The 13,852-nt window shown below is 42.8% G+C and overlaps 3 protein-coding genes across 7 annotated transcripts in view; 1 reads left to right on the top strand and 2 right to left on the bottom strand.

Annotated features, from left to right (window-relative positions):
• Positions 1-152: 152 nt before the first annotated feature.
• Positions 153-13,378, top strand: CDR2 (cerebellar degeneration related protein 2). The gene is made up of 5 exons (XM_015877121.3): positions 153-376; positions 3,583-3,695; positions 7,420-7,568; positions 7,798-7,962; positions 9,090-13,378. Exons 1-5 carry the CDS (start codon positions 298-300, stop codon positions 9,952-9,954), a joined length of 1,371 nt encoding a protein of 456 aa, XP_015732607.1. The 5' UTR covers positions 153-297; the 3' UTR covers positions 9,955-13,378.
• LOC146758702 (uncharacterized) lies at positions 890-9,090 on the bottom strand. 2 transcript variants are annotated; one of them, XM_085514197.1, is made up of 3 exons: positions 8,349-9,090; positions 5,855-6,080; positions 890-1,211 (listed from the first exon to the last, which is right to left on the bottom strand). In XM_085514197.1, the coding sequence occupies exons 2-3, from the start codon at positions 5,935-5,937 to the stop codon at positions 890-892; spliced, it is 405 nt and encodes a 134-aa protein (XP_085370323.1). In that variant the 5' UTR covers positions 5,938-6,080; positions 8,349-9,090. The 2 variants fall into 2 exon arrangements, with proteins under 2 accessions (XP_085370323.1, XP_085370324.1); XM_085514198.1 differs by lacking the exons at positions 5,855-6,080; positions 8,349-9,090 and adding an exon at positions 3,555-3,677.
• Positions 12,902-13,852, bottom strand: part of POLR3E (RNA polymerase III subunit E) — a 24,088-nt gene continuing 23,137 nt past the window's right edge. For all 4 annotated transcript variants that reach the window (XR_014933880.1, XR_001558403.2, XM_015877114.2 and 1 more), the window contains one exon: positions 12,902-13,756. Coding sequence is in view for 2 of the 4 variants with exons in the window: in XM_015877114.2 (XP_015732600.1) it covers positions 13,700-13,756 (57 nt within the window). In the remaining 2 variants the exon portion in view is untranslated. The remainder of the gene's footprint in view (positions 13,757-13,852) is intronic.

Below are 13,852 nucleotides of genomic sequence, written 5' to 3'. Positions count from 1 at the left end.
GTTGGCCGGCGCTCCTTTCGATCTGCCCAGTGGGCGGCTCCCCATTGGCTGTCGGCAGAGCAGGCGGGGCGTAGTGTTTGAATCGCGGCCCGGCGGTGGGCGGGCGGTCGCTCCGTGCCACGTTGTCGCCGGCGGCTCCGCGCGGCCCGACCAGAAGGGGGAGAGGTTCGGCAAAGTCCGGAGCCGCTCGGCAATGCCCGGAGGCGGCTGGTAAGGCGACGAGCTGCCGGCTCGCCCGGCCCCGCCGCCGCCCGGCGCGAGGGGAGCGCGGCCACCGGACCGAGAGGGGAGAGCGCGATGCTGGCCGACAGCCTGGTGGAGGAGTTCGAGATCCGCGAGGATGAGCCGTGGTACGACCAGCAGGACCTGCAGCAAGGTGGGCGGCACGGCACGGCACGGCACGGCGGGGGTCGGGCGGAGGGGACGGGACCGGGACCGGGACCGGTGGAGGAGCGCGGGGCGGCGGCGGGGAGAGCACGGGGCGGGAGCTGGGACCGCCGGTACCGGCACGGTGCGGCTTTGTCTGACGGAACGGGCGGCTGCTGCCGTGCCCGGCCCTGCCGGCAGCGGGGCGGCTCCGGGGGCTGCGCCCGATGGAGCACGGCCGGGATGGGGCGGCGGGACCACGCGGGACGGAGAAACGGTACCGGCTGAGCCGCGGGCACACGGCGATGGAACTGCGGTACAGACATCGGCGGGCGCGGCGATGGAAAGAACGAGCCGGGAGCTCCGGAGCTCAGACCGGGCGGGACGGGCGGCTGCTCCGTGCGGGAGCTGAGTCGGAACCCGCCGTACGAGGCACAAGGCAGCGCTGGGAACCGTCCCGAGGCGGCAGCGCTGCTCCGCGTGCTGTGTGTGTGTGTGTGCGGGATGCTGCCGCGGCCACAGGTTATAAAGAGATCCATTGAAATGAGGTGCTGAAGCCATTGTTTGCTGTCAAAGGGATGAGCTGAAAATCTGAAGTCAGGGTTTGGTATTTTTCCGCGTCGGTATCGGTGGGGTAGAAGATGTGCATGGTGGAGCCGTGCTGCCAGACCTGCCGTGCTGCTTCAACTTCGCTCTTTGCCACCGTGAGCGAATACTCGCCCTTGGTTCCCAGCCGGGGCTGGGCACTGCTCCGCTCCAGGGGTCGCTGACTGCTCTCCCTGCACCTGGACCGTCTCTTCCGAAGGATCAGCTTCTCACGAGCCCAAATGGAAGGCACTGACAGCCTGCCAGAGGGGAAAGGAGAAAGTGAACCGATGGGCAGGCTGAAATGCAGATAAGTTCCTTAAGGGAACATCTGTGAAACGTCCTGCTATAGTGGACTTGTACAGTCTGGAAAATAGTCATCATTCTAAAACCAAGCAACACAAGTGCACGTAAATGGAGCAGCAAGGCTGGGCACTAGTGAAACTTGTCACAACCCACCAACCAGAGCACGTGTAGAAATCAAGGAGTGTGTTTGTGAGGACACATCACTGAACACAAACCTGCAGCCCTTCACAACCTGCCCAGGAGCTCAGGGAGGGCAGCAGCTGGACAAACTTCCACTTAGTTTAATTTTACAGTTAGACTTCAACTTAGACATCCTGTACTACAAAGGCATTCTACTATTGAAAAGAATAGACTTACTTTTGGAAAAAAAACAAATCTGAATTGCTTTGTTAGATGGGCTATGAAAGCATAAAATAAGAGTTTAGTACCACGTTCTATCTTTTGTTCAGCTACAGAAACGCTGCCAACAGGTAACAGGAAAAAAGCAGAATTGTTGTAGGATGTTCACATAAAAGTGCTGCGTGCTTCCAGTATCACAGAGTGACTCTCAGACAAACATGTTCTCCTGTATCAGGAGAATGCACTCTACATTTGACTGTAGGTATCTGCAATGTAGAGATGCAGGTGCACAATAAACTGTTAACTTCAGAACAGGTCAGATTGGTTCAATTCTTTCCTTTTCCAGGGGTAGCAGTTTGAGAAAAAGCCCTGAAATAGGCTGTGTTTCTTAACAAGGGGTGTTACAACAAAAAAGCTACGTGAGGATAAACTGCGAAGTGTAAAGCAGCGAGCCACGCGGCTCCCAGCTCTAACAAGAACTTGTATGCAGGGTGATTTGTTGTAAATAAATTCCAGAAACATTATTCAAAGCATCTGACAGCTACAGCCCGTTGTTTCCTACCTTAAAGTACATGTAATGGATACCACAGCTGTTGTTTGTCCTGAGCAGGACATCTACAGCTTACACAGACAAGTGAATGGGAACATTTGTCTGTTTGGTCTGAATTCAGTCTTTGGTTTATGTATCTGGACCAAGTGCTCACTTCAGACATGCTGCCAAAGTGAAGGTTAGCACAAAGCAGTCTGGGAACAGCCTTCTGTCTGCTACAGCAACCAGCTGATAAGAGGACTGGGGAACGGCAGGAAGGAGATGAGAAACACCTTAAAACAAGGGCATCTTAATCACATGAAAACTGAGAATGTTTTCTTGTCTAACTAGAACAGCGGGTGATGCAGTATGTCTCATGTATTCATTTCAGGCATCTTAAGGAGAATCTGGGTTTTTCTTGAACCTCCTTCTGCTTCTTTCCCATTAGTGATGCTATCCCTACCCATATGAGAACTAACAAGGCTGCCTGCATGCAGGAGAAACCTGGTCAGACCCAGGTAATGGGAAGGAGGTGAAAAGTAACGTTAGAAATATGTTGAATTTGGAACATGTAATACCTGCACAGTGTAGTTACTATTTTAGCAATAACACAGGATTGATTTCATCATGTTACGTTAGATTTTAAATTGCATGCATCTTTAAACATAATAATATGAAACATCTAGTAATACTCATGCTGCTTCCCTTCAGAAAGGAGCTGGGTGTTCAGATGACTTATTTCTTAATATGAAACAACTACAGTCACTGTACCCTGGAGGTGATTGAAGTGAAATAGAGATTAAGTGCCTGCGAACAAATTCCACTTAAAATGTTGTTTTGGAGCACATAAAACAATTGCTGTCTCCCAGGTTTATGAGCCTGAAGTGCAGAATAGCTGCATTTCTTTAAGTTTTGTGTCTTTGATATTACTAGTTCACCATCAAGTGCCTCGAACTTTCATTTTGCTCTTGATCCTGTGCGACCCAAGCTCCTTGGCGAACAACACAGTAAATGAGGATGCAGTCAGCTTTGGCCTCAGCATAACCTAATGAGCACTTAAGGGGTGTTTTATGCTTATTCTTCTGAAACGTGACTGTTGTAACCACAGTGAAATAGTTACAGTTAACAGATGCTGTGGTTAGAGGTGCGTGCAGTACAGGGCAGATGGAGGGGAGCAAAGAGAAGGTGTCTGCCTGTGTCTGCCCTGAGGCTGCAGTACCCAAGAGGACCCCAGGAAGGGCCATGAAGAAGGAATACCTTCTAGGTTTCAGGACTTACTTAAGTCTTTGCCTTACAGACAGTATCTGAATGGCCAAGGCATCTGTACGCAACTTCATCTTTGGGTACTGCAGTCATTTAAAAAAATAATAATTCTACTCAGTATTTTAACCAAGTACTTGAAAAACAAATCATGCTTTTGGGTCCGTACCTTATGTGCATGTGACTTCTTTGTTTAGATCTTCACCTTGCTGCTGAGCTTGGGAAGACGCTACTGGACCGCAACACTGAACTAGAAGAATCTTTACAGCAAATGTATGCAACAAATCAAGAGCAACTGCAGGAGATAGAGGTAAATATTACAAGAATCCAGGTGTAAGCCATGTAGATGTGCAACAGAACAGCTCGTAAGCCGAGAGATCTGATTTCTTAACATCTGATTGTTCAGTGTTTCTCTTGAAAGCCTTTAACTGCTCCTGCTACCTCAAGAACTTTCACCGGCTTTGATCATTGTTAGACCCATTTGTCTCATTAATGGAGTCTTTGTGCCACAAAATTCCTGTTGGATTCAGCTTGAATAATGACACATAACTGATATTATTTCTACAGACAAGCTATTTCAGGAATGTTATAGCTAAATTTTGCTGGTCTTGTCTGGTAGGAATGATATGAAATTATATGATGAATAAATTAACAACTTCATATTATTTTAATTATTAATGATTACTGCACTGAAATTTAAATGCTTGACAAAAAAGCATGATAAAGATTTAAGGAAAGTTGAAGGATCTTCTACTGGGGTAAAGGGAACTGCAGTTCAGTTAAAAACTAAAACCCAACAAGAACAAACACAGAACGATACCTAAATACAGGACGTGTGGTTCTTAGGTGTTTTCGGGAGGGAGAATCAGAGCTGCCCTTTTGGAAACACTCATCTTTGTTACTCCATGGAAGCCCCAGCCGTTCTTGGCAGTTTCTCTAATGGTGCTTATATTCTTGCAGACCTAACATTTGCCAATATAATGATATTTTTTTTAAAGCTATTTGAGGGCAATGTGCGGCCTCTAATATAATTAAATGTATTAAATATTCAGTACTTCTCCATTACTCTGGCAGTGTAATGGAAATGAAGTCCAGTGTTTCAATTTGGCTCTGGTATGAATCACAGGGAATAGGCTGTGACTGGTGTATGCTAAATTCTTACAAAATCAGAATTCACTTGTGCAAGCTTTACTTATGTGGTTACAGTTGGAGTATTTTTGTACAGCGGCAGCTCAGGGCTTAAACCTTTTATCATTGTTGTAGCAATAGGTGACTTAAAAAGCCTAAACTTGAGCCTTAGAAGTATATAGGTGTCTTCTAAAATAGTCACGTTGATATAAATAAGCAGCTTTTCGTTTATTTTATAAAGCGCTTTTGTTTTATAACCTGATGTTTTCACTTAATAGTAGAAAGAACCAAACTATGTCTTTGTAAGAAAAGTGTTTAACAAAGATACAGCATATTTTAAATTAACACAGCCTAACTCTGCAGTGCACAACTAACCTGGCTCCTTGAGCAGAGCTTCTTAATCAGTGTATTGCTGTATAATAATGCTGTATTATAATGCAGTCTTGAAACATGGAAAAAGACCCGATCGCTCAGTTGCATTTATTTACAGAAATATCCTTGTGCTATTAAGGATGTGGTATCTCATTTGGTTTTAGCCAGCTTATTTGACTATGATCTTCTTGTTTCATTTTGGTTTGTTGTTTTTAAGCTCTCTACATAGGAGAGCTTTAGCACAAGGAAGTGGTGAGAAGCATCCTTCTAGCAGTGATGTGTAGTTGGTGTGTAGCAGGGTCATGTCCTTATATGTTCAGACTGACTTATTTATTCTCTTAACTTGCTTGGTTTCGCCAATGGGAACTGGGAATTCCCTGCTGCACAGGATAAAATATTCAATGCTATTTCCAGGGTTTACACTTGATGTTCCTAATGTTAAAGTCTCTGCAATACAGTCATTCTTTCAATGCTTTTGGAGCTACTTTGCCAGACTTTAGACTATCCTTTTCTGTACAAAAAAGCAATTATTTTTTTTTTTTTCCCTACTAATTCATATCTTACAGGAAGCAAACTCCCAAACATAGAATGATTAATAGAATGATATTTTGAAATACGGTACTATTTGCCTGCACTAAAAAAGGAAGGGCCAAAGGCTTTGGGATGCTTAAGATTACAACTGATAAGTTAAAAGTTAACATATTAAGTGTTTTACTGCCTTGGATCATTATTTCCGACCTCTGTGCTGACACGTGTTCCACAAACTAATTGCTGCAGGTGTAATAAGTGCTGGGCAGCTTTATCTCTGTCTGCATCTTAGTATTTCTCAAGTTGGAGTGCAGAGAACCAGAGCTCTCCTCTCATTGTGTGCAAGAGTGCCTGAAGTCTCAACTGCTGCTCTGTGATATGTACTCAACTGTTGTGCAGTATGAACAAATGTCAACTCCTAAGGTGTTACCAGAGCCATACCTTGTTTTGATGTTCTGGTCACACCAGGCCAACTTGATACCAGCACTGAAGATGCTGAAGACTAAAGATGAAGGAAATAGCATTTCACATCTTCCATTCAGTTAAAACTTCCACAAAAGCCCATTAGGAGAAATGGCGACATCAAATTCTGCCACCAAAACCTTGGTTTCTGTGTTCAGCCACTCTTATATTGCTGGAGGAAATATGAAGATCTCTCTAGCTCTTTCTGAGAGTAACCAACAGGAAAAGTTAATCTGGAGAGGGTCACACTGAGATTCTGCAGCTAATCCATGTACTATTTTAGTGTAAATCCTGCCACGTGCACCCAGGCTGCAGAAGGATCTGGCAACTGCTGTCATGCTGATCTTCAGGAAGTCTATGCAGCAGTTACTAGTCTCAGATTAACTTATAATCTGTTCTTAAATTGCCTAAAATATAAACACATCGATCTTTTAAGGAGGTAAAAGGTTAAGCAGAATATTATAAGTTTTCAGCATGTAACTGTGTGTACGGAGATGTAGTTCTGCTCAGAAGTCCAACAGGTGCTCATATGTTTAGTATGTAGTAACACAGAATTTATTTTATGGCATTAATTCTACGTAACAAATAAGTATTTAATAGTTAAGGGGCTGGGGGGTTTGTTCTCAAGTCTGTTTATTATAAATTTTTGTTCTTTCTTTATTTTTTTTTTTGAAGCTGGCTCAGTGCTGCCCTACCTGGGACGATATAAGGCACTTGTACTGAGAGTCTTAGGTGATGGTTAACTTTCTGAAATAATCCTAGACACTTAGCAGGTTATTTTGTTAACCATAAAAGTAAAGGGAATTAAAATGAGATCACTTTGTGTGGAGTTGTATTTAAAGAAACAAAACAAAGTGCAGGAGACTTTTTCAGCATTATAATGATTGAAATAGTTCCCTGTAGGTAATTAAAGACTGAATCCAATAGTTTGGTTCTACTTCCTGACACATAGGAGTCTGCAGAATCTCAGGTGTGACCACATCCTAAAATGTGTTTTGCTGAACCTAATGCTGATTCAAACATAGACAAGCAGAAAAACAATCAAGGTAGTGCTACCCAATACTTGAGTTTAAATGCTGAGAAAATTATTGGGTCAACATTATTACAAAATTTATGATGGAGTTCAGTGCAACTTTTAGAAGGACTCTGTGAAGAACTGTGTTGAAATCCAGGTTTGTGGCTGAGTTGGTGATGACTGCAGCACAGACAAACCCAATCCAGATGGGTTTGTGGTAGCACTGGCAATAGTTTAACTGCAGCAAGGATGGCTAAACAGATAAACACAGTTTGCACGAACCAACCCAACTCATGTGGGTAAAGGACTGGTTGATCAGCCTTTGCTGACCTCCGTGACAAAGGCAAGAGAAGTAGCTAAGCTACTGATTGCACCTTTTCAACCGGGCAGTAACCAAAGCAACCACTGGAACCTGTATGTTTCTAAATCACAGCAATCATAGCAGGTATTTAATGTGAACAAAACTGCAGAATAGTAGCCCTATCCTGTGTTTCTAGTATAGACTTGTAACAGCAATGCTGTCTTGCAGTATCTCACAAAGCAAGTGGAGCTCTTGCGTCAAATGAATGATCAACATGCAAAAGTTTATGAACAACTGGATGTGACAGCAAGAGAACTAGAAGACACTAATCAAAAACTAGTTGCAGAGAGCAGAGCGTCACAACAAAAGATACTAAGGTAACAAACCTAAGCTAGATCCTCTTTTCTCCCCTCTACTCAACTGATACGTGCAGCTTTTTGGTGGCTGTTTGTCTAGCATTGTTCTACAACACTCTTAAACTGAAAGTTTTATTTAAAGGTGATTTGTGGCCAAAGAGCTTCAGAGAAGCTGGAATGGGGAGGGATGGGAACTAATCTGTCCTGGATTAAACCGTCAAGTGTTTTAACATCAGTCCTTCACTTTTAGCTTGACAGAGACTATTGAAAATCTGCAGACACACATAGATGACCTGCAGAGGCAAGTAGAAGAACTGAAAAAGTCTGGACGAGGCCGGATGAACCATGAGAGATCTGACCAGCCAAGATCAATGCACAGCTTCTCTTGTTTGAAGGAGCTATATGACCTTCGCCAGTAAGACTCTTACCTTGCATAGCAAACACATTATTGAAATTATTTTGAGCAATGTTTCAAAAACTAGATACAAGCACAGATGTTTAACAGGGTAGCAGAAAAGCATTTTAAGTTTGCAACTAGAAAAACACCTGCACAGCTGTGCAGTGTGTGGTGTTGTCATGCTTCTGGTGTGCTCTGGCTGTGGACTGTATTGATCTTTGTGGGAGAGGAACAGTATGTTCTACTTTCTATCTTGACAGGTTCTCCCCCAAAGTCTCCAGCTGTATGAAACTGTGTCCTAGAAAGCCTTCAAGAATGTGAACCTCCCTCTTTTCAGTTAGATAAAGCACAAACACAGATAGCTACAAAGTAAATTATCCTAAGCAATATTTTCTGTAACTTACTTTTTCCTTGGACATCTGTAGGCACCTTCTTCTCAAGGTGAGCTTGCTGCAGTAGCTTTGCAGAATTTAAGCTGGTAAAATGTTGCCTGAAGCTTTAGGCTGCTTTCTAATGTAGAGCAGTTCTACCCAGCTGAACCACATTGTATGCCCATCAGGAGTCACCTGGGGTATGGTCCCAATCTGTCTTCACTGCTAGAAGCTAACAGAGGAAGTGAAGTACTTCTGCAGACAGGGAGAACAGGATTTGTGTTTAGGCTTCCAGCACTGTGCAAGTAAGACTGAGCAATTAACAACCTATGCAAGCAAGGAATTACTTGATGACAATTCAAAAGATAAATGGGTTATTTCAAACTGTGAAAGGTTTGTGGGATTGCCGCTCTACAGAACTGCTTTGTTCATTCTGAAGCTTGTTTCCACAATCAGTGGTGACACAAGTTAAGAGATGTGGTAGAAATCTGAAAGTCAGGGAGTATCACATAATATGTGAAGGCAGTATTCAAAAAACTTAAATTATAGATCTCATTATTCAGTAAACTTATCTGTAATTTGAGATTGTTAAAGAGCTGCCATCCTGCTTGAGCTGAGAGGCTTGATGGCACATGAAGTATCTACAGGCTCCAATCATGCTATGTATGCTTTCAGATCTGTTAACATAAACTGTCATTAGTTACCAATGACAGGAAAACTTCAGGTGCAATCAGCTGTATTTCCTATTAGTAATCCTTGCTTCTGTCTCCTCAGGTATTTTGTTTATGATCACGTGTTTGCAGAAAAGATTACTTCAATGGATAGTCAGCTAAGTCCTCTGGAAGAAGAAAATGAGAACTTGAAGAAGGCAGTTACGGTTCTGCAAGCCCAGCTCAACCTAGAAAAAGAGAAGAGGGTAACGATGGAAGAGGAATATAGTCTTGTGGTGAAAGAAAACTGTGACCTTGAACAGAGGCTTGTTGATATTGACTTGTATCGGGCTCGTGCAGAGGAGTTAGAAGTGGAAGTAGCTGAAATGCGACAGATGCTTAAATCTGAAAACACACTCCACAATGCAGAGAAATTGGTGCCAGAATCCTTTTTCATTTCATTTAAGGAATCTTTAGAAAGGGAGCTTGGTCAGAGCCCAGCTGATGACGGGCTTCTGGCTGTCCCTGAACTTGACAAAAAGGCACTGAAGCGGAGCAGCAGTGAAAATTTCCTGAGCAGTGCTGCAGGGGGAGACATTCTAAGGGGCCACGAAGAAACGTGTATCAGGAGAGCTGAAGCTGTGAAGCAGCGGGGAATCTCTGTACTCAATGAAGTCGATGCTCAGTATAATGCTCTGAAAGTGAAATATGAGGAACTTTTGAAGAAGTGTCAAATAGATGAAGATTCTTTGAAACACAAGGCTGTACAAACACTGAAGCAGTATTCTAAAGACAGTGTGGGAAATAACCAGTATGAGTTTTCAGCTAATAATCAAGAATTTATGAATGCAGGAGAATCGCTCAGCTCCACAAATACTCTTCCTGAATATAAAGCACTCTTCAAGGAAATCTTTAGCTGTATCAAAAAAACAAAGGAAGAAATAGATGAGCACAGATCTAAGTACAAGTCCCTTTCTTCTCAGCCGTGACTTTAGACATTCTGATGACCGATTTGTTGTTGGCAACTCATTTGTTGTCTAGAAGGGGGGAAAATTTTTACACAAATGTCAGAAGCGCCCGTGCACAGATGTTTCTGTTTTCAATTGGCTCATAGACACGAAGTTAAAAAGCTAGTTAGACTATCAGTGTCCCTGTACCTATGTAGCAATAGATGTAATGTTGTTTAGCACTGTCACACAAACTAGTGGTTGTAAAGGAAACAAAAACATTGCAACTTAATACTATAATGCTACTTAATACTACACTTGATTTCTGGCAGAAACTGACAATAGTTTTCCTACTCCACTTCAAATTAACAGAGCTAAGAAACCCGTACAGTACTTCTCACAAAGAACCAAGCAAAAGCTTTTCTTTAACTTGCATGTGATCATGTAGCCCTGTAACTGTAAAAACACAAAATAACAAGAAGCCCCAGATCAGTATCACAGGTAGCCTCTCCTCGAGTCCTGAGAATGAAGTTAGTGAATCTGGCTGAATTTGCTTTGGCAGGGAGCTGGAGAGCTAGAACAGCAGCTTGCAATGTGCTTGGTGAAGTTACTGCCATGTTTTCACATGAACTAGGCTCTACAGATAAGTATAGAAGTCTTCGTACTGAGAAAGTATTTGACATGAAGTTTGTGTGTCTGTTTAGGTATGGTTTCTTATTTAGGGGACTTTGTTTTAAGGTGGTACTGTGAATAGACCGTATGTTATTTGGGACTGTTCTGATTTTTTTTGGTGGGAGGCAGCAAGGTACCTTCTAGTGTGTATTTGGCAAGACAAAGTTGCAATTTAGTCATTTAACTTTAGCAGTAGAATGGATACAGTGAGATAGCTTTTAAGCTCACATACCACAAACTCCAAGTACTTGAAGGAGACGGGTCAGGTAAAGCCTTATCTTACAGGTTTGTCTATTGCTTCCTCTATCAGCTTCAGTGAACGTGTTCCATGCTGCCTATGGGGTGGTGGGTACTGGATGCGACACTGCTGGAACACATCCTATTGAAAATGTGGGGCTGTGTTCTTGTTCATACCTTCCTTCTCCACTCCTTAATAGTAGCTCGTAGGCATTCAAATTCTGAAAAACAAAACTAGCCGAGGTACATTCTTTAGAACTGCTTTGAAGCGTGAAGAATGGAAAACAAAGGCTAAGCAATTAAGGAGAAAAAAGGCATCAGGAAAGGTGACATCCTTCTTACACAGGGTCTCATAGCTTAATTTGGTTAGCTCTTCTTGGGAACTTCCTTATTGCCTGTCTTGAGTTGCTGCAATATACCAAACAGCTGGAAGAGTGTTGACAATTTTTCAGCTTTAGTTCAACTGCTGCTATTACAGTTGTCTGCCTTATTTGCCCTGTTAAGCTTGTGTATAGTTGTCCTTCATTTGCAGTATTATGGCTCCATACTGTGGGAATTTCTCAGAAATGTGTATTGCATTCTGAAGAATTATTTAAAAATGGGAATCCAAATGTTGTAAATATTTTTTCTTAGCAAATAAATAAGCCAGTCAAGCTCTAAGTGTCACTAGTAGTTATGCCTATCTGTGCTTATCTTGAAACAGTAAACTCTGTACAGATGGCAGCTGCATTATCTGGTCTATCCTACATAGCTCAGATGGAGTTCCCATTAAATTTTTATTCTAAAAAAGTTACACTAAGTAGAGAAGGTAGGGCTGTCTGTGCTAGAAAGCCAGAGGTAATTAAGTAGTTTCTCGTTTATCTCTTGTGGTGTTTGTCAGTGTTGTTCCAAAAAGAGTGTTGGAGGGGTGGAAGGCAGGAGAGTTGCTGTTCAGCCACTAGGGTTAGTTCTGATGTCACTGCTTCCCTAGCACTTGGATTGTCATTGTCTAAAGGCTTTCTACTGCAAAGCAGTAACTTTAGATAAGTGTTCTGGTTGTCACAAGCAATCTATTACAATTGCAATTCACTTTGGGGAGTGGGAGGTCCACACCTATGGGATCAGAAGTTGTATAGCAACAACTTTAGAATTTCTGATTGAATATGTGATCTTCAGTGGTTTAATACTGTTGGTTAACAGGGTACTTGCTATGTATTTTTTACCCTTTAAAATATCCAGACTGTTCTCAGATTTCCACAGAAATATGCTTCTTTTGTAGCATAACCTGCCTTTGACCACCTGTGCCATTGCTAAGCTCTGGCTGTACTGTAGTGTACTTTAACACTTAACTGTACATAACCTGTAATAAAAACCTCCAAGGCTCTGCTGTTTTATAACCTCTCAGGCTATGGCTTTCTCAGGGATAAGCTTTATGGACACAGCTGTAGGCAATGCTACAGCAATGAGGTCATGCTAGGTAAGCAACAGCCATGGGGACACCCAGCACAAAGGCTGCAAAAGCTGCCTGAACTTGAACGCTGCCTGATTACAGCCGTTAATAAACTTAGTGTATGAGTTAAGATAGCGTCTGAGCAGTTTAGAAATAAGTACTTTCTACAGAAGTTCAAAATGCTTTAAGTATGATACACTGCTCCTGGGCTAATCTTAATCTGCTTATTTTAGTAAAAGACAGTCCTTTCTATTAATTTCATCTACTTATGCTTAGAATCTACTTGAGCTTCTCATGTGATGGAAATTACAGAAAACAAAGCCCATGAACAGTAAAGTAACTGCTCTAAAGCCACCAGTGGGGTGTTCCTTACCTTACTGCTGTGAAGCTTAAATGACAAACTTAGAACAGAAGCAGCTCAGTTATCATTTCTTGAGCAACAGGCTGCATCCTGCCAACCATCCTAAAAAACGTGATGCAAGAAGAAAAGTACAGCAAGTCAACAGGCAGTTTGCCATCTACCTCAAACACCTCCTGCAAATATTCTTTACCTTTCCTTCCTCTGTAAGCCTTTGGGCTCTAAAAGGAGCAAAGATCATTTCCATTTCTTCCTGGGCAAACAGAAGGCAGAGTACAGCAGGATGCCACAGCTGACCTTCAAGATAAAATTTTATTTTTAAAAAAGTTACACAAAATAGAGGTTTTACATTGTTGCCAAGTGTGATATCTGCAGCTGACTGCCTTGCACACGGTGCACTTACCTCCGCACACAGTAAGGCAAAAACTTCATCAACCAAAACCCACATCAATAAGACATCCAGTAGTTGTTCCACATCTATTTCAAGTGTAAGTACTTTTTCAGACAGTTCATTTTACAGACACCAGGTGAGAACAGTTGCTATGTCATACAATGTTTAAAGACAGTGATTTTGTATCCCCCCCCCCTCCCTGATGTGCCCACAATCATCACTACCCTTGTTGTAAGGAAGGCAGCAAGGGCTGTTGTAATGCTCAGACTAATGCATGAGCATGTAGGTATCGAGCAAAACCTGGGATGTTTGTAAACAAATTTAATTTATTGGCATCACTTACTTACAAAATAAAATATTAGACCATGATTTTCCATCATGTCTGTGTCAGTATATGGTTTTATTTTATTATAAGGAAAGAGAAGGAGAAGCAAAATACATTAGAAATCCCAGATTAATCAAACTGCAGACAGGGTCCCATGTTGTCTTCCTAGTTGCTCTCTGCACCCAGGCAGCCATGCAAACTTATGTGTGAGTGTGCTGTGATGTCAGTGACTGTCTGCAATGCCACATGCCCCAAAGTAGGTCAGCTCCTGCCCCACACTCCTGAGGCCACAGCATTACTGTCTGTGCTGCCCACCGCAGGTTTCCTCTTTCATCCTGGAGAGCATCTGAAGCACAGAAACTGCCACAGCTGTCGTCAAGACTGCACAGTCCCTTTAAGATACCACATTCCACCATAGCTCACACAGCAGTCCTGGGGAGAAAGGGAGAGCCCATCAGTGCCTGCAGCACTGCCCTGCATTTCCAGACCGCAGGGACTACACACTACAAGGTGTACCCCACTGGGAAC

The sequence above is a fragment of the Coturnix japonica genome, chromosome 13 (assembly GCF_054131305.1).
Source record: "Coturnix japonica strain WE chromosome 13, WE-NBRP24, whole genome shotgun sequence".
NCBI lineage: Eukaryota > Metazoa > Chordata > Aves > Galliformes > Phasianidae > Coturnix > Coturnix japonica.
Note: the sequence above shows the minus strand (reverse complement) of the source record. Positions and strands in the feature narration are given on the sequence as shown.

Excerpts from the sequence above, each read along its gene's own strand:
- LOC146758702 (XM_085514197.1), bottom strand. The coding sequence starts at position 5,937 with ATGCTATTTCCTTCATCTTTAGTCTTCAGCATCTTCAGTGCTGGTATC. Across the intron at positions 1,212-5,854 it reads GACCAGAACATCAAAACAAG|GCTGTCAGTGCCTTCCATTT; the intron begins GTATGGCTCTGG and ends CCCCTCTGGCAG.
- CDR2 (XM_015877121.3), top strand. The coding sequence starts at position 298 with ATGCTGGCCGACAGCCTGGTGGAGGAGTTCGAGATCCGCGAGGATGAG. Across the intron at positions 7,569-7,797 it reads TCACAACAAAAGATACTAAG|CTTGACAGAGACTATTGAAA; the intron begins GTAACAAACCTA and ends CTTCACTTTTAG. Across the intron at positions 7,963-9,089 it reads GAGCTATATGACCTTCGCCA|GTATTTTGTTTATGATCACG; the intron begins GTAAGACTCTTA and ends CTGTCTCCTCAG.